Source organism: Kwoniella dejecticola, chromosome 5 (assembly GCF_000512565.2).
Source record: "Kwoniella dejecticola CBS 10117 chromosome 5, complete sequence".
Classification (NCBI taxonomy): Eukaryota; Fungi; Basidiomycota; class Tremellomycetes; order Tremellales; family Cryptococcaceae; genus Kwoniella; species Kwoniella dejecticola.
Window position 1 is genome coordinate 1,325,630 of NC_089305.1, and position 22,591 is coordinate 1,348,220.

Sequence of the window (22,591 nt, forward strand, 5' to 3'; positions counted from 1 at the left end):
TCGTTGAAGGCCCATCTAAATATCATGCCAAAACGATCGCGGTCAGTTTGCCCAGAATTTTTGGGTGTCACCCGATGGTCAGGCACGAGTCAACCAAACAAACGATTCCAGCGAACGGATCAACAAAGAATTGATGTCGTCATCATGAACATCGCCCAATGTTCACATGGTCCCATCTATGTCAGGTGTACTCGTACTTCACTCCTAGCTCGTACATGTGCATTGACTCTACTCAGCTTCTCCCGGTACTTAGTACTTCGGCCTGCACCAACTCGACGATACTGCGCTGTTCCCTACTTTCATCGCCGTTGGCTCACTCGTCATGCCGCATCGCCCGCCCGCCCAACCTCTCCCTTCGGCATCTTCCTCATCTTTACATAATTTCCATCCCGTCACGCGGAGCCTGTACCAGCTATTCGCTAATATGACCTTCCATATCCTCTCCGCTAAGCTTGAAACGGAGCTAGCGAATCTTTATGCATACGTCGATGAGCTGGGTGGACGGTGCGTGGGAATTGAAGAATGTAAAATCGTGATTAGCGCTGTAAAAGGTAAACCCCGTTTAGTCAGAAGTCTGGGACAATGGATGGTGAGTCCTTCCCTCTCCTCTCATTGCACATCCATGCATATTGATTCAGTTCCATGGAAGTGAGATGAAACAGCTTCTTATACTAAATCCATTGTTCTTACATTGCCAACGGGGATCACAGAACCAGAAACCGATCTTAACTCCCGAATACATTCTCGACACTTACACCTCGGCACTGGAGTACGCAGCGAGTGAGATATCAGACTTGTACCGTCCGCCGAAGTTGCCCGAACGATCGAAATATATCGTTCATCCCGGTCCGATACCCATCAAGCCTATACGTCCTATCAATGGGTATGCGCGGTTCATAGAGAGTGATGACGAGTACGAGAACGATGAAGATCTCAGACCCATGCCCAAAAAGCGGAGAATATCGATTGGAAGGGAAGGGAATGTCAAGGAGATCAGCGATGTTAAGGATGGATTGGGCGATTGGCCTGTCAGTGAAAGTCTGCTGGATGGAGACACGGACGAGGATCAGAAGCCCACAATAAAGGTGTCAGAAGATATCTCGCTCTTATCCGAAGATACGAAGCTGGAAGATTATCCTGCTTTATGTGTGCATAGAGGGAGTCCTCTCATATGTGTCAATCAGGACATGGTGCGTTGCTGCCGAAACTCTTTATCGGCAGCTCCCCTTCTGATCAGATCCAACTTGGCTGATGTAATATTCGTTCAGATCGATGCGATACGGCCGATTTTGGAAGAGCGGGAGTTCGAAGAGGCTCAACAGAAGAATTCGAATGTGCTGAGCTATAGAAGGAGTCTCAGTGTAAGTCGAGGACGGATTTTCTTTCGTCCAGATCGCTTGCTCCGTCCTATCAGACCTATGTGCTGATGGCCCATCATGTGTAGATTATGAAAGGTCAGCCGGTGTATGACCTTCATCGGCATTAGCTGAACCCTGTAAAACACAGCTGTCACACGTCCAATCCGATCGGGTAAGGAAGCAATGAAGCTGAATGGAGTCGGCGAGAAAGTAGCTCAAAGGGTAAGCAGCTTGCGCGACTCTCCCACATCACGCTCCTCCTCAGCTAACTTGGTATGCTACCCATAGATTGACGAGTTCCTCCAAAAAGGCTATGTGGCTGATTCCGTCAAAATCGTAAACTCACCTCGATATCAAGCCCTTAAATTGTTTGCGACAGTTTATTCGATAGGCCATCATACGTCGAAGGAGTTATATGATAAATATCACTGTAGGACGCTGGAGGACGTCAGGATGCATTTCGAAGCTATAGAAGAAGAGTCACCTGAAGCGAGAATGAAGGATAAGATCAGACGAAGGCGGCGAGGCGGAATGAAACAGGTTGAAATTGTTGAGGAGTGGATAAGGCTTAAAGACGAACTAGATCAAAAGTAAGCCGCCTACGTCTCCTTTTCTCAATCAGGCCAATCGACAGACATGCCAAGCTAGACTGGATCAAGCTGATGATGCAGTTGGGCTTCAGGATCTCTAGGAAAGAAGTAGAAGAAATAGCTGATTGTGTGATGGAGCATCTCGAGGCGTATATCCCGGGATGCGAACAGACGATTTGCGGCGGATATCGAAGGGGCAAATCCGAGTCGAATGATGTGGATATCGTGTTTCGACCACCTGGGATGGACCAGGATATAGGGCTGTTGAGGGATCTGTATTTGAGATTATCGAATTTAGGCATAATAACCCATGTTCTTCGTAAGTTGAGCTGCACAATCAGTGAAGCTCAGTCATCACACCATTGGAGAAGGTTTAGGAAGCTCATTTCGGCGCACGTGAATTAGATGTTACACATAGAGTATTGGGTGTCCCGATACATGCTTCGCCTGCGAATTTCGATAATCTGGATAAGGCATTTGTGATCCTCAAATTACCTGGTCCGGGACGACTACATCGTCGAGTGGATCTGATCTCTTCGCCAAATGATCGGTATGCGTCGGCGGTACTCAGTTGGTCGGGGAGTATGATGTTTGAAAGAGATCTCAAGTGCGTTGCTTTGAGTCTTATCGCCGGACTAGTAGTTGCTAATCTGTATCGATGCCTTGAATCCATGTGTTCAGGCGATATTCTGAAAACGTGTGAGTTGAGCTTAGTGACTCGCTTGCGATTCTACTTTTGCTTGTACTGTGCGTCTCATGCTGATGGAAAGTTTTTAGCCGACGTTACAAGTTTAGAGCGGGTCTTATAGAGATGTCAAGCGGAGACGAGATCAACTTGGAGACGGAAAGGGAGATATTCGAATTTCTTGGGTTGAGATATGTGCCTCCGGAATTAAGGAATGCTGATTAGATGTCGATCGACGGATGCTTATCTCTAATACCAGGAGGTTCTGTAGCATTTTGTAGCCGGTCTCTCATGTTGTATCATCCATCATCAGTTAAGGGTGTATGCTTTGACGATTCTGTCTTGTTCTGTCTTCCCAGCATAGCTTATACTCTATGCAGCGGACCTCAGCGGAATTTATCACGTGTTTAGATCCGATCGGACAAGACCGATCAGTTGTTGCATCATACCATCTCACACCATATGTTGCCCTTGATATCTAAATACGCGTTATCGGTTGAATCAACTTCATGTTTGTTCTTCCCATTTCACGGACTTGAAGTCGACCAGCCACCCGATGACGATGGGCGTCAAAGCAGATCAGGCAGATCACTTGCCATCGACGATCACTCTCAACGAGAAGTCTTTAGCTGCGACTATAGCTGCTGCTCAAGGGAATCAAGATGAACTTCCTCGACCGACTACGACTTATTCTCGATCCACTTCCAAACGGAAGAGCATTGTCAGACACTCGATATTTTTCAGTCTTCTTATCTTTTTAGCTATCTACAACACTAGATTGTTCAGCGGTGGTTCCGACTCAGCTGCTATCAGGGCTTTAGAGGCCGTTACTGAGGACGATAAGTCTATTGGCTCATATTTCCGAGGCATAGCTACGAAGGGAATGAGGTTCTCGTTACCTCAGCCAAACTCTGGAAAGAAGCATGATCACAAGCACCATGGTCACCATGGCCACGGAGGACCTCATAAACATATCTCACCTAAAGAAGCTGAGAAGATCTTCTTATCGGTCCCCAATAATGACAGTGTAGCAGCGTAAGTTGATCAGACTTTCGAAGCTTTGATTCCGTCCCATTATACAGACCTGGTGATTTGCTGATCGTGCTGTATTGCATCGTGATACAGTGCATCGGAGAGATACACCTCTTACCCGCACAGAGCTGGATCAGGATACGACCTCTACTCCGCCTTGACCCTCAAAAACGAGTGGGAACGAGAATTAGGCTTGAAAGTCTCCGGAGCCGACGAGAATGTTTATGAAGCTGGATCGGAGGAGTCGCAAAAAAGAATCAGGGGCGAAGACAAGCTTGGAGTTTGGGTGGATACTGTATGTCCCCACTCTTTCCTTCTCGTACCTCGATCGTCAGTACAGCTAATTGCCATGGATATCATTTGCTCTGCCGTAGTATTACCCTATTCTCAACACACCTGTGCATGCGTCTGTGACCCTTTTGACGGACCCACCAATCAAGGCGAAATTGCGAGAAGATATCGTCGAGGGCGATCCCGACTCTCAACTTCGAGATGAAGTACCTGTGTTCCACGGCTTGTCGGCGAGTGGGAATATCAAGGCGAAATACGTTTATGCGGGATACGGCCGAAAGAAAGATTTCGACCTTTTACAATCTAAAGGTAGGCTGGTCCTTTAGTCTGGACACCAACAACACGATAGATGGAAGAGCTAATCTTGTCTTGGTGCAGGTGTCGATTTTAACGGAAAGATAGTGCTAGTCAAATATGGGGGATCGTTTAGGGGTCTGAAAGTCAAAGGTGAGTCAACTGTCTGGAACTCAACCATATAGGACGAACTGACTTCCGGGACTCAATCTAGCCGCTCAAGAAGCTGGTGCAGCGGGCGTGATCATCTTCACCGATCCCGGAGATGATGGAGAGATTACGGAGGAGAATGGATATCAAGCTTATCCTGAAGGACTTGCTCGACAAGTCAGTAAACAGTTCCGACCCAAAGAGGTTCCATAAGTCTGATTGTTTTTGCTTGCAACGTAGCCAAGTAGCGTTCAAAGGGGTAGTGTACAATTCGTGAGCTCGACTCGATTTGCGTTTTTTGAGCCGAATGAATGTTCTTTTGCTCTTTAGTTGTCGAAATACCCCGGAGATCCAAGCACACCTGGTGAACCAGCTTATAAAAATGCTACAAGGATCGAAAGTGGTAGTCAACCTTCTATTCCATCGTGAGTCCTCTCCATAGTCATTATAATTATCTGTGAGAAGGCCCGGTGCTTATCACATACCTCACAGATTACCGCTGTCATATGAGGATGTCATACCTCTTCTCAAGGCTTTGGAGGGCAAAGGCCTAAAAGCTTCCGAGCTCGGTCCTTACTTCACCGGTGGACTCGAATATCACGGTGTGGAATACTACATCGGTCCTAGCGATGTGGACCTGCACTTGGTCAACGAGATGAATGATAGAGTCTTGCCTATCTGGAGTGAGCTATGCCAATCTTGATGGACATGCGGAATGCTGATCTGCCATCAATCAGATACTATGGCTGTCATCCCTGGTCATATTTCAGACGAGGTCATCATCTTAGGTAATCACAGAGATGGTGAGTCTGCCTTTTTACGAGGCTTGCGCTCGATGCTCAAGGCTAAATACGGTTACAGCGTGGGTACTTGGTGCTTCTGATCCAAGCTCAGGAACAGCTTCACAATATGAAGTAGTCCGAGGTCTAGGAACGTTGCTCAAAAAAGGCTGGAAACCACTCAGAACTATTGTATTGACCAGCTGGGATGCCGAAGAGTACGGACTAGTTGGCTCCGTAGAATGGGCCGAGGATTTCGGAGATTGGCTTGTAGACAACGGTTAGCCTCTTCTCCCTTTCCTGGACCCGATTGAAGCTCACGAGGAGATTGCAGCTGTCGCGTACTTGAATCTCGACGGATCAGCTTCGGGAACCAACTTCCACGCTTCGGCCTCGCCTGTAGGTATATGTATTCAGTATTGCTCCCGGAGCTGATCAGGCGAACACGTCGTAGTCAATCGCTTTGTTGCTTAAGGAAGCTGCCGGAGAGATCAACTCTTCGTCTGACCCTTCAAGATCCGTTTATTCCACGCGAGACAACGCTGGGAGTTGGGACGAGTTCAATGCTGAAAAGATCGGTGAAGATGAATTTGCTGCGTTGACTGTTGCCGGCGGTTCTGGCATTGGTGCCCTGGGGTGAGTGTCCTGATTCTCTTTGCTGATTCTGAAGAAGTAAACCTCCTCATGTTTGAATGGCAGATCCGGATCTGATTACACGCCTTTCTTGCAACGATATGGAGTAAGCTGTCACGTCTGAATGAAATATCAGTGCATTAAGCTGATGGACTGGTTCAAAAAAAGATCGCGTCTAGTGATTTGGGATACAAAGGTATGCCTTTCATCCTCTGAAGCCCCATTCCAAACGGCCGGCTTACAGCCTCGTTGTGTTGTAGGAGGACCCAAGGACCCTGTCTACCATTATCATTCGATTTACGATTCACACTCATGGCAGGCCAAGTGAGTGTCCTCTCGGGCACTGCAGATTGCGAGCACATCTGCTGATCCGGTAGTTCACGTAGATACGGCGATGTTGGGTTCCACCGACACACAGATGCAGCCAAGGTCATTGGTCTCCTAGGTACGTCAAGCGACCTCTGCCGTTGAGGACCCAGCTGTGGGACGAGAAAGGCTGACCTGACATTGACTTAATCATCATTTTCACAAAGCTCTGAGACTGGCCGATACCTTAATCTTGCCCCTAAATACAACTCAGTACGCAAGAGATCTAGGATATTATCTTGAGAAGTAAGTCTGCTACTTCATGAAGTATAACAGAGTAGCTGACAGATCGCTTTCAACCGAGCGCAGAGTGGAAGACATCGCCAACTCGACGTCTTTCGCCGACTTGTTGAATTTCGAAGCCCTCTCCAAATCTATCAAAGCCGTCCAGAAATCGTCTGAAAAGCTGGACGGGGAAAAGAAACACCTCGTTGAGAAACTGAGGAAATTGTTACCTAAACCTCATTTCGAGAAGGAATCGATCTGGTCGAGACTCACTTCTTTCTCCGGAGACTGTCATCGAAGCGATACATCGGACGGAGAAAACGTGAACGGATTCCCTCATCTGCCTATCCCGAGATTACCGAAATTGGAGAAACTCAAGGAGATCAAGAAGGTGCTGAAAGAGATCAGAGTGGTCAATAAGAAATTGCAGCATTTCGAGTATGGTTTCATCTCTGAGAAGGGATTGAAGGTGCGTTGTGGTCTTTTCAACTATTTATTTACACCGAGTTCTGAATATGGCAGGACCAGTCAGATGAGATGAGATAATTAGGGGTTTGAGATTCGGACACTCAGCTGACGACGAAAGGTAGGACCGAGAATGGTACAAACACAAAGTTACTGCACCAGGTCTGTGGCTAGGGTACGGTGCTACGACCTTCCCTTCGATCACTGAAGCCATCACGATCGACCATTCTTTGTCCTTGGCTCAGGAGGAGATCGATGATGTTGCGCAATTACTCAATGGGGTCGCTCAGAAATTGTCTGCTTAGACTGCTTAGGTGTGTCGGACGGGCGGAAGGATGTGTACCTTATCATCATCGGATGTCTGATTGGACGGATATGTGCCTGACTTGAAGCATCTGTACGCAGCAGTAGGGAGAGTTCAATATGCTTGGGATAGAGTTTGGTGAACGAGTATGCAATGTTGATGGAGTGGTTGACAATGACGCTTGGAGTCAATTCTGGACACAAGGTTCTCCCATGTTGTTGCCTTCTGTTCTGCTGCCGTTACAAATGATGCATTCTTCAACTTTTGTCCTTGATCTACTTGACTCAACTTGACAATCAATCCGATGAACGCAGCTATCCTCAACCTCATGAGCCCATCTATGCCTTCTTCCCCTTCTTTTTGTTAGATCTGACCTTTCCTTCCGTTCCACTCGCTTCGCCTCCACTGGTAATCTCTCCTCCGCTAGTAACTAACTCATCACCCGACGAAGCAGCGCCGGCACCGGACTTGCTCTTTTTGAGCTTCGATTGACGGTTCTTTAGGTGAGAAGCGGGGATCCATTCTTCCTCGTAAGGCTTGACGTTCGGGTAAACACTCTTATCTTCGGCAGGGACGACGGATTTGACGCTTTTCTTCTGGAATGCGCCCTTACCCCCTTTCTTCGCGGGGGCGGTGTTGAAGAAGCTCTGGTATATCGCGTACGCCCCGCCCAGGAGGGCGGTAGAGAGGATCAGGTAGAGGAATAAGAGAGAGGGATCGAACCATTTATGAGCGGGTTCGACCACTGAGACGGTCTGGTTCAGGGCGGTGACTTGGTGCAGGCTGGCAGAGGGATCAGCGGGAGAATCGAGGAGGTTGACCCAGACTGTTAAACCGATTTCTTGCGGGCGGTATCTGCGGTTTTGTGTTGGTTGCTTGGTCAGCTGAGTGTCACTCTGAGGGTCTGGGTGAGATACGATGATATAATACAAGATACGCTGCCATGTCTATGTGTCTGTATGTCTCTGTGAATCGATACGATGAGATATGGAGGGAAGAGCGCATCAGGGTCGAATTTGGCTCAACTCACTCGCTGTACACCTGGAAGGGCGCACTGAGATTGCTTCCTGCGACGATGGGGACATTGTATTTCAACGTAGAAGCGTTCTTGATCTGCAGCGCATGGAAAGTATCATACAGATCAGCTCAATGCCTTACATCCCGTGGCATGACTAACAGGTTAAGGTTTTCACGACACAAGACTATTAGGAGGAGAGAATAGAGGACTCACGGTAGCCCAGTGATTGTTGACATCATGATAACTAGCCGAAGCAGAGACCAAGGTGTAGTTCTTCTTTCCTTGGTTGACTAGATGAAGGAACAGACTATTCTGTTCTCCGTTGACGACCACTGGGATATCAGGTTCCGTGAGATGTGTCAGCTAAAGTCATCGCGTGTCAATGTTGCACCTAACTTACGTCCGAAAGGGTTGGTTTCGGGGAAGGTGGCAGATACGAGAACGTCGTCTTCGGCAGAGTGAGAGAAGATACCTGCAGTAGTGATATGATGTCAGCTGACTGCCTGATACGACACTGACGCCTCGAGCAGCCCAGCTCACCCATGATGAATCGCTTGCCTGTGAATGATCGTGCGAGGATATGAGTCAACGATAGCTTAGAAGTGGAAGCTTCTCGCTCGAGTGGGTCACCATCCATATGATGTGCTCGTCACTCACACTCACTCTCGCTACTTGACTGGAGCCCTGATCATACCGGATCCAGGTGCATATGAATCAAGGCACGCACTTGTAGTGTGGTGTATTACCGTCATTGTGGCACTTAGTTGTCTTCGGATAAACTGCTGTTAGTTGTCAAGTGGTCTCCGGTGGAGGTTGGTCATCAACAAAAGCAGCAAAGTGCGTCAAAGCGCAATCATTATTACACTTCAAATAGTCCTTTCAACTTGTATCCTCGTCAACATGAGTACATGACCACAGTAGGACTAAAATGGAAGAGCAGATCGAGAACGAAGAAGCTCATGAGCTGATAAGTTCCCCTACCTCCGCATCCGCCTCAGGATTGGGATTATCGTTACCTCACAGATCAGCCAGTGTCACGCTGTATAATCACGATGAAGCCGGGGCTGGTCTTTCCAACTCAAATGGTCATTTGGTCAGGAGAGACAGTCTGGAAGATACCAAATCTTTCGTGAGTGTCTACATATATCTTCTGTCCGTCAATGCTCACGGTCGACCTGATCTGACATATGCATAGTACGGAGTGAATAGGCCGACTTCGCCTCCTTCGTCATCACATCGACCGAATTCGGCGTTGTCAAGAGGAAACGGTAAAAGAATAAGATCAAGTTCGATCCGATCAACCACATCATCCATCACCTCTCCTTCTCGCTCCACCGCACCACTGCCTATTCCAAAAGGTTTCTTGTCGCCGAAGAAACCAAGCTTGGCTGTTAGGTTAGAACGCAAGAAAGAACGGCATCTATCATTGTCCTCAAACCATTCAAACGGCACTTACCATTTCAAACACACTTTACCCACAGAATATGAAGAGCATCAGTCTCAGCATCGGCACCGAGAACAGGAGATTCTAGGAGGAGATAAATCTGATATAGAGCTGATATCTAGTAGATCTATATCTCCATTGCAGGAAGAAGAGGGCACGGGCACCGAGATCCAGTCCTTCGGGGGAACGGCTCATACATTGGCTTTATCAGAAGGTCAAAGAGACAGGGACCAGAGTCTGTCGGAACGACCATCGAATTTATCTCTGGATATAGGCATGGGAAATCGACTGAACAATCAAGGGTGGGATAAGAGTATTGGAAGGTCAATTACTGAGATGTCGACACCACCACGCACGGCAGCAAGTGAGCTATCAAGCGATGAGCTAGTCAACAGAGATAGGAATCCTGATAATCAGCATAATCTTAACGATTTAGAGAAAGGTGGATCTCAAGGTCAAATGAATCACTCGTCCCCTAAATCAAGGAAATCATGGAAAGCACCGAAAAATTCCCATTCTCAACAACAAAACCTTTCTCGACGAACAAGGAAATACGAGACCTTTGAGAATCCCTTGACTTCTTTCTGGTGGAATGGGAGGCTCATGACTGGCGGAGATAATTGGTGGTCGATGGTCCTCATTGTCGTTGTGCTATTTGGATTGTCGGGTGTATGGATAGGAACTACTGGAGCATGGCTATGGGTTCATGGGACGGAATATGGATTGTTGAAAGGCGGCGGAGTGGCCGTTACAATTATATATGTGTGAGTAGCTGCTATGCGCGAAAACTGTGCTTTCAGCTATCAACTCTGATCGCTGATTTCTACATGTGCAGGTATTTATTCGCTTTGACTGCTAGTTCGCTTTTTGCGTCTGCCTTCCGAGATCCAGGTAAGCTGGCTATCATGAATAAATGCCACAGATCTAGCTTACGAACGGGAACTAGGTATAATACCGCGCAAGCTTGATCTGGACCCGCCAACGTATCAGACCGAGGAATACTGGGAAGCGTGGCCGAGAGAGCTGGACGTCAATGGTGGAAAGTGAGCTGGGCGAATGACTGCCATGTAGCCCAAACAGCTGACTCATGATCGTGCAGAGTGACGGTGAAATATTGCGAGACTTGCGAGAGCTATCGACCGCCTAGGAGTAGTCATTGTCGACTGGTGAGTCAGTGGGGTCGCCAGTGAAGAAAGTGTAGCTGATCGGAACTCCTTCTGCGGTAGTGCGGAAATTGCGTGGATGGAATCGGTCAGCTGATTTCATTGTGAGGATTCGATGAGAAATTCGAGCTGACATTATGGGATGTTACAGATCACCATTGTTCATATTTACATTCTTGTGTGGGAAAACGCAATTACTTCAGTTTCTTAGTCACGTTGCTGGCCGCTGTGAGTGATCCATCGCGATTGACCCACGACTTGTTCAAATAAACATCAAGCCCCGGCTAGACTCTCTGCCCACAGGCTCAGCGCATTCTCCCTCTCTTTCTTGCTCAACAGTCAGCTGACTCGAGGTTTTGATCTACCTAGACTGCCGGAGATATCTACGTTGTCGTTTTCTCTGCCGTCCATTTCTCCCTTTTGTGCCACCACGACAACATCTCTTTCGGGAAAGCTCTATCTGAGTCTCCAGGAGCAGCAGTCAGCTTCTTGTTGGGTGTAATACTTATATTCCCTATACTGTTCTTGCTATGGTATCATCTCAGAGTGAGTTCAGTCATACCAACGTAGCGTGCTACTTTGTCGAGGCTGGTTTGAGCTTACTTTCCGATTTGCTCAGCTGTTATTGTATAATCTCACAACTGTCGAACAAGTGAGCCACCTCAGATCAACATGCGTGATTCCCATTGGTCACTTCCAAGGAGTAATTTACTGATCAGTGGACTTATTGTTGGTAGATCCGAGCAAATACGTCAAACAGCCTATTCGTAACTTCCAAACGACCCGATAATCCATTCTCGTCCAATAGCTTGTTCGATAATATCATCTTGGCTTCGATAGGTAGACCTCAGTTCCCCAGCTGGATAGATGCGAACGGGTATGAAGTCGAGGCTAAGAGGGAAGTGAATCCTGCTTTAAAAGATCTCAGGTGGGTTAGGGATAGAGAAGGTCTATAAGTAAGATGTTTATGGTTGTAAAGTAAGATTATCTCATGCATGCTGATTTCAAGGTCGAGCCAAGCGAGCGTGTTTCGCTGCGTGGTAGAACAGACAATTCTCGTATTCTTGTCGCGTGTTCTTGTTCTTGCAGCTGTTAATCCCTCACTTTACTGGCTCGTTCCCTTGCCGCCATTTGTACCATCTCTATAAGGTTGCAACCCCGCCTGCTCCCGAATGGCAATCGCAAGTGAACTCCAATCTTGATCCTTGCCTCCGATCTCTTTCGCTCGCTCCATATTGGCTTTGGCTCGTTCGATCGTGGGTAGAGAGACGGGGTGTCCGAGATCCGTCCCGAGGGAAATCATATTGCGTGCGTCTGATCGAACGAAAGGAATGATTTTGAAGTCAAGTCGAACCGAATAAAATCAGGTCAAGCATATATATACGCAGTCAGCCCTGGTATTAGCCACCCCGAGTATCGGTAGGGATAGGAAACGAGATTGAAATCAAGGCGAGTCAATGGGTTTGGAGGTGTGTACGACTTACCCTTCAGTCCACCGTCCACGCTGAATCCCCCTCCGGAAGGGAAGATACCTTTGGAGATGGTATTGGAATAAGCGAGTAAAGGAGGGGCAGGTATGAATTTCTCTGTTATCGTGAAAATGTAAATGAAAACGACAGGAAAGCAAAGCATCATTAGCCAAAGTGTGTCGCGAGAGGTCTCATATCTTGAGAAGATACAGTTTTAAACCGATGAAGACCCATACGAGGAATTGGATTTTTATCGATTGTTTTGATTCAGGGAGCAAAGACAGAATGGAGCAGGATAGATGAGAACTGGTGAGACTACTCACGGAGGAACTCATCGAATATCTTGGGATCAATACCGATCGAATCGCCCAGAGCGTACGATTCAGATAAGAGCTCGATCCATCCTAGAAGGACCATATTCCCCATCGACTTTATTGCGGTGGCTACGTACAGAGTACGTACGTTTTCGCGACACAAAGACGAGGACAGACCATATCATTGATCAGCTGACTATAGATAAGATGCTTACAGGCCGCTGTGAGTGCCCGATTCCTCTTGCGGGGAAACCATGATTTTGGCTTGTCGTTGAGACAGTAATTCGGGATGGACGATTGATGGCTCCAGTGGGCTTACCCTTCTTCACGTCTTCCCCTACGTCAATCAGCCTGTCGCCTATGACGGGCTTCAACAGCTGTTTGACCTTTTCTTGCGCCTCCGAAGGACCGGAAGAGATGATTAGGAGCTTGGCAGCTTGGGCCATGGGTGGTCTGCCGAATACTGGACAGGCCAGGTATGTCGATCCCACCTCTTTGGCTTGTTCTGCGAGTTTTCCTAAATTTACCGGGATTGCTCATCAGTTCAACCCCAAGTTGTCCGACATGTTGTGGTGGCTTGGCGATTTAGTGCTTAGACGAGTGGGGGTGAAGGTGTGAAGTGTTGCGTGGTTTCATGAGTCAAACTTCAGGAAGGGGGAAGAGAAGAGAAGAGAAGAGAAGAGAAGAGAAGAGAAGACAAGACACACCACTGGTTATAGCTTTCAAACTACTCTGATCAACGAAAATCACCTCTCTCCTCTTGGTTTCAGTCTGAGCTTGACTCTGAGTTCTGAGATAGTCGAAGAATTGAGAGAAGATCTCTTGAGCCGCATGATCATCTATCAACATACTAAAAATCACATCGGAATTCTCGATGACTTCCTTCAACTCCTCTGCATAGGTGATCTTATCTTGATCGAGATTAGGGTTAGATCTCAGTTGATCGTATTTCCCCTTTGATCGATTCCACACAGTCAAATTGGGTAAGTTGTTCGCAGAGATATGTTTGGAGAGGTTCGCGGCTATGTGAGAACCCATATTGCCCAGACCCACAAAACCTATGCGAGTGTTTGGAGAGAGAGACAGAGACATCGTGGAGGATGTTATGTATAGGCGTTTAGTCTTGCTTGCTCGTTGATAGATAGTTGCTTGTGTCCGTCGTACGGACCGGCTCTTGACGGTGGGGGGTATTTATATCTCAGATAATTGTGAGACTTTCGGCGAACTCCAAGTAGGATATCCGTATCTCTGAGTAAGCCTTGGATAGTGTTCGAGTCGAAGATGCTGCTTAGTCTGAGAAATCTTGATAATCGTCAAGCAAAGCGGGTTATATATAGCTCAACTCGTCGACTCAAAATTCACTGGTCTTCGACTTCATCGTTATTTCCCCACTCTCCCCACACATCTAGCTTCCGGCGGAAGATCTCCTTTTGTCGTTTCAGTTTCAGCTGCAACGCTGTACTCGTATATGACATCGAAACCGGTTTGAAGGTCGCCCAAGCATATGCTCCATTCCGTCCGATTCTGACATGAGCCGTAATCGTCACGGTCATTGTGATTAGAGATGTTTTCCTCTCCTCTGCGATCACCCAAACCATGTCAACCGATAGATCCTGAGATATCGCCTCTCTTAGCCGCTGAGATAGCTATAGAGTTGTATGTATCCCTCACAACTCCCTTTTCGACGGATACTGGGACACAGGCAGTGTCCATCTATGCAATCGAATACGGCTGCGGAATTTGAAAGCTGATGTCTCGTGTGTATTTGCTCCAATAGCAATTCGCTTAGAACGCCTAGAGGATGTCCAGAGGGGATATACATCACACCCTCGAGAGAAGGATTATTGAGGTGGAATGGAGTGTTCTTTGTGCATCGAGGTGAGTCCGTGCGCTCAATTCGACCTTACATCTAACGGTCTCTCAATCTGCTTTGAGTATGACTTGTGATCAGCTACAGTGGTCACCTTGGCCATGTAGCACTGAGAGAGCCAACGGACCTGACGCGATGTCTCACCACAGGTCCCTACGCAGGCTCGATACTCCGCTTCACACTTTTATTCCCCTACACCTACCCGCAGAACGGTCCGACATTGCGCTTTGACTCCGATGTATTCCATCGTGAGTTCCGATTCGGGCTTGCTTGAGTGGTACCCACAGCACTGCGAACTGAATATGGTGATGTGATGTTCATTTGCAGCGCTGGTGGATCCCAAAACCAAGATATGGCGTGCTAAAGGTCGTTTGTCATCCTGGAGGTGAGCATGTTCGAATGTCATTTTCCCTCAAACCTTCCATGGCACGTGTATCTGACATGAATTTTCTTTTTCTTCTTTTGGATTCGACAGAACCCGACTAGATCATGTCTCGCACCTCTTACATGCGTTAAAACGAAGTTTCAAGAGTAAAGAGCTGGATAGTATAACAGAGGAGGAGGCAGCCAATAAACAAGTATGGTCGTGAGTGAACTTTCGACCATCTGGGATCATTTTAGGATTCGGTAGTATCAGATACAGTAGAGTGTTGGGAGCAATTTCTGCACTCGGCCTGCCCCCAGCTTCGTACATGCTAATGAGACATGTCAACCGACTGGCAAAAGTCTATATCATCATTCCCACCAAACCTTCCTATCCCTAACATCCCAGCGCTCCCTTCATTCAGCCTCGCGCTCGACCTTGTTTCCGGAAGAGTACCCTGCACCGCCGTCTCCTACGAGAACACGAAAGATTTCTGGGCAGAGCATGACTGAGGAGCTGGGGAAACAGGCTATCAAGTTCAAAGAGCTGGACAACGAGGAGGAGAGGAGATTATGGGACGATTTGAAAAAAGGTCTGTCGGGCTAGACTCATGCTCAAGAAATTGTCAGGCGGCAGTCGATTGATTTAGTGTTGTTCGATGTACATCTGGATTGATGGTTGTATCATATGCATATATATGCTCTGCGATTCGCATGTCGAAGTTCTACACGTCTGCTCTCATGAAGACTTATGAGGCCAAGCTTGGAAGGGTGAAACGTGATCTTCGATCACTTTTACGTCATTGTTGTTTACAGGTACCCACCTGCACAGAATCATCCATCCATGCGCCCTCTTGGGCGACAATTCATTCATTCTTTCCCTCACTCACATCCTCGCCCATCGAAGTCACTCGTCATTTCTCCTTGCATCAAGAATCGTTTTCGACCAACAAGTTGATACTCTCCAAACGACTCGCGAGCTTCAGGCGAAGCGAACCAAACTCACACAATGTCCACAGCCGATATCACCATCCATCCCCCGTCGTCTGATCATCCGTCATTGTCAGAAGGCACCTTCGACAGGAGCTCGTTCATGGGAAAATGGGGTGTGGCATGGAGTACATTACCTATGTGGAAGGTCAGTAAGCCTTTCCAATTCTGACCTGAACGCGGACGTGTAGCTCACGATCTTAAATTTATCTCAAGGGGAAGAAAGGTTGGTCGCTCGATTTCGGAGCAAAGCCCACTTACACATACTTATCATTTGACATCAGCCGGTTTCCCACTCTGTCCCAATGAAACGGAGCCGGATTCGCATGACATAGCCGTGAGATGTCAAGACTGACTACTTCGTCTCCGTAGACGTCACGATCACATACACCCCGATAGCCGGTACAAACAACAACACGAAGTTCGAAGATCTAGTCGAGTATAGGAAAGAGTCCGCTGCGGAAGGTAGTAAGCCCAGCACAGGTGAGAGTGGACCTCATAATTATCCTGTACAGCAATCTTGAATGCTCAAGTATCATACATTATAGTCAGAGGGGTTGATACCCTCACACCGGGGTGAGTGATCCATATTCAGTACGCAAGCCATGAGTCACGCATCTCAAAGGTCCATAAGCTGATCAAAGACTGTTTATTTGATCACGAATAAAGGTCTAACGCAGCTACCTTCGACTGGAAAGGCTCATCGTACCTCTTTTTCGTGCATAGTCACTGGGAAGTCCTGGGATACGGGAAAGATGAAGGGAGTGGACTGGAATGGGCAGTGACCTGTAAGTTGCCATTCGCATTCATATCACAACTTCCTTCCCAAAGACAACACAGTATCACCTACAATACCAATATACTGATGTATACTCCGGACAATCACACGACCACATTAGTCTTCTCGAAAACGCTGTTCACCCCTGCAGGAATCGATATCTATCTCAGATCATCTCCCAACACCTCATTACCCGCATCGAAGGATACGGCAATACGCGCCGATCTGCTGAGGAGGATAGTCACCGCAGTCAAGGCGCAAGAGGGTGGTGGGGTCGGTAAATTGGCAGAAGGAGGATTTGAGGTTCCTGGGATCGTGTGATGCTATAGCGATCAATTCTCATGCCAGGCGAGATTTCATCTCCCAGATGGCCTTACTATCGATCGTAGCTACTATCCCATGCTCGGTCCCCTTGTAATCATACTGCAGTGTATTGCACATCCTTGTGTCACTCCTTTATGCATTTTCTGTATCATACCGCAGCAAAGAAGTAAGGAGAGGGATGTAAAAGACACGGTTGATCTGTTGAATATGCTCATGCTCCCAGCAATAACTCTGGGACCTCCACTCTGCATGTCCACTTGGGTACTGTACAAAACAGCGTCATATCTCCGTATAAACAGCGAGGAGGAGCAACATCCATTCCGATTCCAATTACAGCTACCAACCCAGATCATGATCATTCGCTAATATGCAGCTGCACCTCAGGATGATACGTTCGCACTCAGAACGTTTGACTCGTACGAAGTACAACCGACACGCCTAAACTAACGATGATGAAGACGATGACCACCTCAACACCTCAGTTAGGGGATGAAATACCCGTATGGAAGTTGATGGGTGTCGAAGAACTCCAGCCGGAAGTCAGGAAAGGACCGACATCGCCTGGACCGCACGAGTGGGTGATATCAGTGATTATCAGATCGAAAGTCAAGGTGAAGCCAATGGAAAGCTGATGAAGCGTTGTTATTATGTAGAGCTATCGTCGCACCGCAATGGAACGGATTATGGTACGTCCCTCCCCTCGCTTTCTCCAAAACCCGGGATGTAACGCCAACCTCCTAGCGACGCATTGTAGCTGATTGAGATGGAATGATACCGAATCAAATAAAACAGTGGCTCAGATATGCATATATACTTGACTGCGCTGGTGAGCTGCTCCTGGTATTTGCTGATCTTCTGGTCGAATGATCGATTGAAGGGACAGGTGACTAATGCTAAGATACGTTACTCTGCGCAACGTCGATCCAGCTCGGAGAAGAAAAGATGAAGGAACCTTTTGTCTTGGGCCATGAAGCTTCAGGAATCGTTGTTCAGCTGGGGTCTGCAGTGAAGGATCTGAAAGTAGGAGATAGGGTAGCGATAGAAGTGAGTGATCTCCACCTACTGTTCACCCATTCGATTACACGCCTTTTCTAGCCCCGAGCTGGATGATCGATGAAGGACCGTGCTTACTCTCTAAATCATGTATGTGATAGCCTGGAGAGGGATGTGGACGATGCGGAGACTGTAAGAAGGGAGCTTGTGAGTCATGTTCCTCCTGTCGGACCGGACGGGCCCGAGACTTGTAAGACAAGATGATTTTGTCTGACATGGTTGATTTCGTATGCGTGTCGCAGATAATCATTGCGATGATATGAAGTTTGCCGCTGCAGACGGGAGAGATGGCACACTACAGGGACTATACAAGCTACCTGCAGACTTGTAAGCCAGCCTTAAAACATATTTGCATGAGTGAGTGAGCTGAGGTCTGGCCAACATACAGGTGCTACAAATTGCCCGAGGTAAGGGTCGATTCGTTCCGGTCTACGTCAGAGCAGTGCTATATCTCCACAAGCTGATGTGCAAACTCGACTTCGAACAGAGTATCTCACTGGAAGAAGGGGCTCTAGTAAGGTGTCCTCGAGGATGCTCATTCATGTTCCATCTCACGGTACTAACCCATATCCTCCTATTCTGTTCTAGATGGAACCCCTAGCAGTGGCCGTTAACGCAATAACGAACATCGCGAAATTGCCCCACTCAGCAAATGTTGTTGTGTTTGGTGCTGGTCCAGTCGGCTTATTGTGAGTACTGTATAATGCCACGGTATTATGAACTATGAACGGTAGAACAGCCTTGTGCGACGGATGGGATGATTGATATATTGTCGTCATAGGACAATGGCAGTAGCCAAAGCACTTGGTGCGCGACGGATCATAGCTGTAGACGTCCAGAAAGAACGGCTAGACTTCGCCAGAGAATATGTGGCGACGGACGTGCATGTCGCTTCGCCCACCAAGGAAGGCGAGACAAGGGAAGAGTATTCGCAAAGACATGTGAGCTGCGCCATATCTCTTGCCCATCTCCCAAATGCACTCAGCTTTTCCTCATCAGCATCCTCGTCCTCGAATCTCATTGGAAGGGAATTCAGAGGTCACAAGCTGATAGGACGAGCGTTGTGCCACCAAATGTACTGATCCAGGCGGGAATCATCAGAGAATCCTTAGAAATCACCGATCGCGGAATAGAAGCTCTTGACGTAGTCATTGATTGTTCGGCGGCAGAAGTGTGTATGCAGACTGGTTTATGGCTCCTACGGAGGAAGGGCACGTACGTCCAGGTGAGTCATACCTGAACGCTTGCTCGGCCCTGTCGCGCTAAGAATTCTTTGTGGAATTGTGATCTAGGTGGGATGTGGTCCGCTATACGTCAAATTACCTATGCGGATCATAGCCGACCGCGAGCTCGTAGTGAAGGGATGCTTCCGAGTGAGCTGAGTCTCTTATACATCTACACGACACAGTCCTCAAGCCCAAGTAAGCGCAAACTGACCTCGAGGCGCTGCGATTTAGTATGGCCCAGGTATCTATCCGATGGCTATTGATTTGGTCTCGAGGGGGTTGATCGATTTGAAACCGCTCATCACGCACAAGTAAGCCACAATCCAAGGTCTGCGTCTCAGTGTAGGGCCGAGAGCATTTCGCCGTAGCTCGAGCTGATTGCATGCGATCAATACAGATTCGCTTGGGAAGATGCTGTGAAGGCTTTCGAGACGACTAAAGCTGCGAAGGGCGAGGACGGTAAAATGGCTATCAAAGTTATGAGTGAGTTTGACATCCCTATTCCTATACTTGTGTACTCGAGGATACTGATGACGAACTCGGTCCGCAGTCGGACCTCCTCCCAGACTACGGGAATGAATGAGCCTTTCAATAATCATTGAGGACAAGAAGGACGTTATACTGTCTTTGCTTGAGCCTTTTACGTGATGTAATGCAATGCAGTATGATACAACAATAACAAATCAACGAGTCAACACATCCACGCCGTCCTCTGTGATCAGGACTTGGTGCTCGAACTGAGCTGATCTTGCTCCAGACTGGAGTAGAAAGGCATGGTGTAAAAGCATCATGAGAAGAATAAGCTTGCAAGTCACTGCATCTGACAAAGTGAGACGAAAGTTCCAAGCCTCACCAAGGCAAGAATTTAAAACTCCAGACTCACCTCAGTGACCATCGTCCAGCCGTCATCCCACAATTCCCCTCGCGCATTACTTCCTTGCACTAGGCAGGGCTCGATGGTAAAGCAATCTCCGGGCATCAACACTCCCGGCTCATTGTTACCTACGATTCGCAATATATCAGTTGACTGACCATGGGCGGAGTGGAACGCAGGGGAATGCTACGCACGGCAATGGAATATCCACGGTGGTCTGTGGAAGACATCTCCTATTCCATGGCCTGAGAACTGGCCATTTACCGAAAACCCATGACGTTTTGCGAATTCTCTATGGTAAATACAGAATGAGAGAATCAGTCACACCATCAATGCAGTGCTCCCTTCTTCTGCGAGGTCGTGGGCGGACGTCGAGCAGGCGATCTGGGAGGAATGCACAGCTCACTCAATCTCCATGCCTATATCTTTGTATTTCCTACCGGGCTTACAAGCTTTGATGCCCACTTCCAACGCTTCTTGCGTCGCTTCTACCAAATCTCGACCCGGCTTATCGACGTCCGGAAGAACGAAGGTAGCGGAGGTGTCGCCGTGATACCCTTTGTAGTATATGGTTAGGTCCACATTGATTATGTCTTCTGGGTGTAACGGGCGACTGCGCTCAGTCGTAGTTTCATGAGCTAAGCTAGCTTTCCAGAGCGACGTCGAGTCACGGTAGAAAGATGGCTTACTCGTCAGGTATCCCGTCTGTGACACCAATCGAGAATTCAGCTGTACATCAAACGAGGATACCATCTGTTTTCACATTGAGTGGAATGATGGCTTACGAGCTATCACATTGTTCACTGAGGTCGTACAGCTTCGAGGGAAGCTCGAATATCCCAGCGGACTAGGATATCCTGCTTTCGAAGTGATCTGCTCGTGCACGAATTGATCGATATCATTTGTTGTTATACCTGGCTTCTCGTCAAATCAGCAGCTACATCTGTATTTGTCGAGATAGATAATTATTCTGTCAGGATGATGACCAAGCTTGCTCACCTTGATCATCTTGCCTACATCCCTCAATAAGTCCCTAGCCATCACAGCAACTTCCCTTATACGTCCTTCTTCCTCTCCACCTAGCGCTATTGCGCTAGCTTGCGCTTCGGGCATATCGACGGAGTCATGATCGCCCCATTCAGCCGTGAAGAAATTACGCGGCACATACTCTGGCCTAGGTATCGAGGGCGGCACGTGCCTTGGAGCAGGATAAGATGTGAGGGCGAAAGAAGAAGGAACGAGTGGGTATCTGCCGAATTTAGATGGTCCAGCTTCGTACGTGTATTTGTATAGGCCCAATGCTCTGAGTGTGGGTCTGAGCATCCTTGGCAGTCACACAGTCCCCACTTGCCGGATTGGACACCTCTTTTGACTATGTAGTAATGACGAATTGGAGGATGGTGAGGAATATCACACTTCACATAGCTTGCCTTCGCAAACCCACAGACCTTGTTCGAGTAAAATAGGAACCAGATTTTGGAGTCCCCACAAAAAGTACTCGCAATAACAAACTTTACCATACTCTTCCTTCTTCGAGCTGTGCTTCTTCCTCATGAATCTTGCTTAAGATCAGTTCAATGTTCTGAGTGTGATATCAAAAACGACGAGATGCTTCTTGATGAATCAGTCGAGGCTGGTCCGTCGAGACTCCGCACGAAGGCACGACCCAACTTCAGAAGCGAGCAGGAGGGAGAAATGATCGAGATACCTTCTACCGGTGAGTCGCTCTATCTGACCTTTCGCCTGCGCCTCTGTGCTGCCGACTCTTCTTATCATTACTGATAGTCAGCACTCTGACCGCTGACTAACATATGACGTGATTTCTTGGTACAGGAGTCGAATTTTTCGAATATCGACGAAGACTCTTCCTTGCCGGTCTTCCTTTACCTATACCTCGTCCCATCAACTCGAATCTCAAGCATCCCACTATAAATTCAATGCCTTCAACTATCCATATACCCTCAACCCCTCCTGAGCCTTTACCTCGTCCGACCAATCCAACTTCCTCGAATTCAAGTGCCGTACAGAGGATAGAAGATCTTTTAGCCCTTGAAGGAAGCGAAGAGCTCCAGTCGACATGGGTCGCAGGTATAGATAAAGTAGCTAGTCAGTTACATGCGGGCAAGAGATTGAGTCGAGGATTACGTTTGGGTTTAGTAGTGAGTTGGGTTGAGTGGATCCTCATTTCTATCCGAATACAAGCATGAATTTGCACACTTGATGTTTCAGCTAACGCAAGCGCACGCAGATCAAGATATTGAAAGCTTCCTGGATCCAAGATGGGTTATGGCCCAAAGACGACGATGGACGACCGGTCAAGCCGCCCGAATCACCGATCATCCCCGGAGTAGAGCTGTTTCCTGAGACCGAAATCGGTCAAGATGACAGAAGGTATGATGAGAGAACTGGAATTGGGAACGGGGATGGGAATGGGCCAGAAAATGGGCATGGCAAGGGGAATGGACGTGAGAATGTGAGTAATGGGCATAAGGACAGAGGCGTAAGATTGGTCAATGGAAAGTGATTTTCAGCT

The 22,591-nt window shown here is 47.8% G+C and overlaps 10 protein-coding genes across 10 annotated transcripts; 7 read left to right on the forward strand and 3 right to left on the reverse strand.

Annotated features, from left to right (window-relative positions):
• Positions 1–322: 322 nt before the first annotated feature.
• I303_104583 (uncharacterized protein) lies at positions 323–2,858 on the forward strand (the record flags this gene model as incomplete). Its single annotated transcript, XM_065968988.1, has 9 exons — positions 323–589; positions 711–1,190; positions 1,269–1,365; positions 1,507–1,580; positions 1,647–1,948; positions 2,041–2,267; positions 2,354–2,555; positions 2,630–2,647; positions 2,726–2,858. The coding sequence occupies 9 exons, from the start codon at positions 323–325 to the stop codon at positions 2,856–2,858; spliced, it is 1,800 nt and encodes a 599-aa protein (XP_065825060.1).
• Positions 2,859–3,195: 337 nt separating this feature from the next.
• Positions 3,196–7,173, forward strand: I303_104584 (uncharacterized protein; the record flags this gene model as incomplete). Its single annotated transcript, XM_018407739.1, has 19 exons — positions 3,196–3,668; positions 3,759–3,960; positions 4,040–4,265; positions 4,335–4,403; positions 4,465–4,577; positions 4,641–4,673; positions 4,731–4,825; positions 4,893–5,083; positions 5,138–5,203; positions 5,262–5,459; positions 5,514–5,578; positions 5,634–5,815; positions 5,879–5,918; positions 5,981–6,008; positions 6,073–6,136; positions 6,199–6,257; positions 6,346–6,424; positions 6,488–6,872; positions 6,994–7,173. 19 exons carry the CDS (start codon positions 3,196–3,198, stop codon positions 7,171–7,173), a joined length of 2,748 nt encoding a protein of 915 aa, XP_018262950.1.
• Positions 7,174–7,510: 337 nt separating this feature from the next.
• Positions 7,511–8,827, reverse strand: I303_104585 (uncharacterized protein; the record flags this gene model as incomplete). The annotated part of the gene is made up of 5 exons (XM_018407738.1): positions 7,511–8,027; positions 8,203–8,285; positions 8,404–8,522; positions 8,591–8,662; positions 8,731–8,827. The coding sequence occupies 5 exons, from the start codon at positions 8,825–8,827 to the stop codon at positions 7,511–7,513; spliced, it is 888 nt and encodes a 295-aa protein (XP_018262949.1).
• Positions 8,828–9,118: 291 nt separating this feature from the next.
• Positions 9,119–11,753, forward strand: I303_104586 (uncharacterized protein; the record flags this gene model as incomplete). Its single annotated transcript, XM_018407737.1, has 10 exons — positions 9,119–9,319; positions 9,386–10,398; positions 10,470–10,525; positions 10,581–10,677; positions 10,734–10,800; positions 10,861–10,885; positions 10,949–11,025; positions 11,167–11,343; positions 11,417–11,449; positions 11,535–11,753. 10 exons carry the CDS (start codon positions 9,119–9,121, stop codon positions 11,751–11,753), a joined length of 1,965 nt encoding a protein of 654 aa, XP_018262948.1.
• Positions 11,754–11,902: 149 nt separating this feature from the next.
• Positions 11,903–13,672, reverse strand: I303_104587 (uncharacterized protein; the record flags this gene model as incomplete). Its single annotated transcript, XM_018407736.1, has 5 exons — positions 11,903–12,111; positions 12,282–12,383; positions 12,590–12,709; positions 12,900–13,097; positions 13,288–13,672. 5 exons carry the CDS (start codon positions 13,670–13,672, stop codon positions 11,903–11,905), a joined length of 1,014 nt encoding a protein of 337 aa, XP_018262947.1.
• A 472-nt stretch (positions 13,673–14,144) lies between these two features.
• Positions 14,145–15,420, forward strand: I303_104588 (uncharacterized protein; the record flags this gene model as incomplete). Its single annotated transcript, XM_018407735.1, has 6 exons — positions 14,145–14,236; positions 14,358–14,458; positions 14,600–14,698; positions 14,778–14,835; positions 14,926–15,036; positions 15,177–15,420. The coding sequence occupies 6 exons, from the start codon at positions 14,145–14,147 to the stop codon at positions 15,418–15,420; spliced, it is 705 nt and encodes a 234-aa protein (XP_018262946.1).
• A 402-nt stretch (positions 15,421–15,822) lies between these two features.
• Positions 15,823–16,902, forward strand: I303_104589 (uncharacterized protein; the record flags this gene model as incomplete). The annotated part of the gene is made up of 5 exons (XM_065968989.1): positions 15,823–15,955; positions 16,176–16,286; positions 16,352–16,379; positions 16,473–16,591; positions 16,703–16,902. 5 exons carry the CDS (start codon positions 15,823–15,825, stop codon positions 16,900–16,902), a joined length of 591 nt encoding a protein of 196 aa, XP_065825061.1.
• A 464-nt stretch (positions 16,903–17,366) lies between these two features.
• Positions 17,367–19,763, forward strand: I303_104590 (uncharacterized protein; the record flags this gene model as incomplete). Its single annotated transcript, XM_018407732.2, has 15 exons — positions 17,367–17,479; positions 17,559–17,591; positions 17,698–17,731; positions 17,833–17,949; positions 18,060–18,105; positions 18,201–18,285; positions 18,347–18,365; positions 18,446–18,472; positions 18,547–18,647; positions 18,740–18,899; positions 19,046–19,183; positions 19,251–19,331; positions 19,416–19,495; positions 19,582–19,667; positions 19,735–19,763. 15 exons carry the CDS (start codon positions 17,367–17,369, stop codon positions 19,761–19,763), a joined length of 1,149 nt encoding a protein of 382 aa, XP_018262943.2.
• A 104-nt stretch (positions 19,764–19,867) lies between these two features.
• I303_104591 (methionine aminopeptidase, type I) lies at positions 19,868–21,381 on the reverse strand (the record flags this gene model as incomplete). The annotated part of the gene is made up of 7 exons (XM_065968990.1): positions 19,868–19,942; positions 20,068–20,186; positions 20,253–20,350; positions 20,465–20,671; positions 20,748–20,763; positions 20,844–20,976; positions 21,058–21,381. The coding sequence occupies 7 exons, from the start codon at positions 21,379–21,381 to the stop codon at positions 19,868–19,870; spliced, it is 972 nt and encodes a 323-aa protein (XP_065825062.1).
• A 285-nt stretch (positions 21,382–21,666) lies between these two features.
• On the forward strand, positions 21,667–22,582 carry I303_104592 (uncharacterized protein; the record flags this gene model as incomplete). The annotated part of the gene is made up of 3 exons (XM_018407730.1): positions 21,667–21,775; positions 21,892–22,217; positions 22,307–22,582. 3 exons carry the CDS (start codon positions 21,667–21,669, stop codon positions 22,580–22,582), a joined length of 711 nt encoding a protein of 236 aa, XP_018262941.1.
• Between the last annotated feature and the right edge of the window lie 9 nt (positions 22,583–22,591).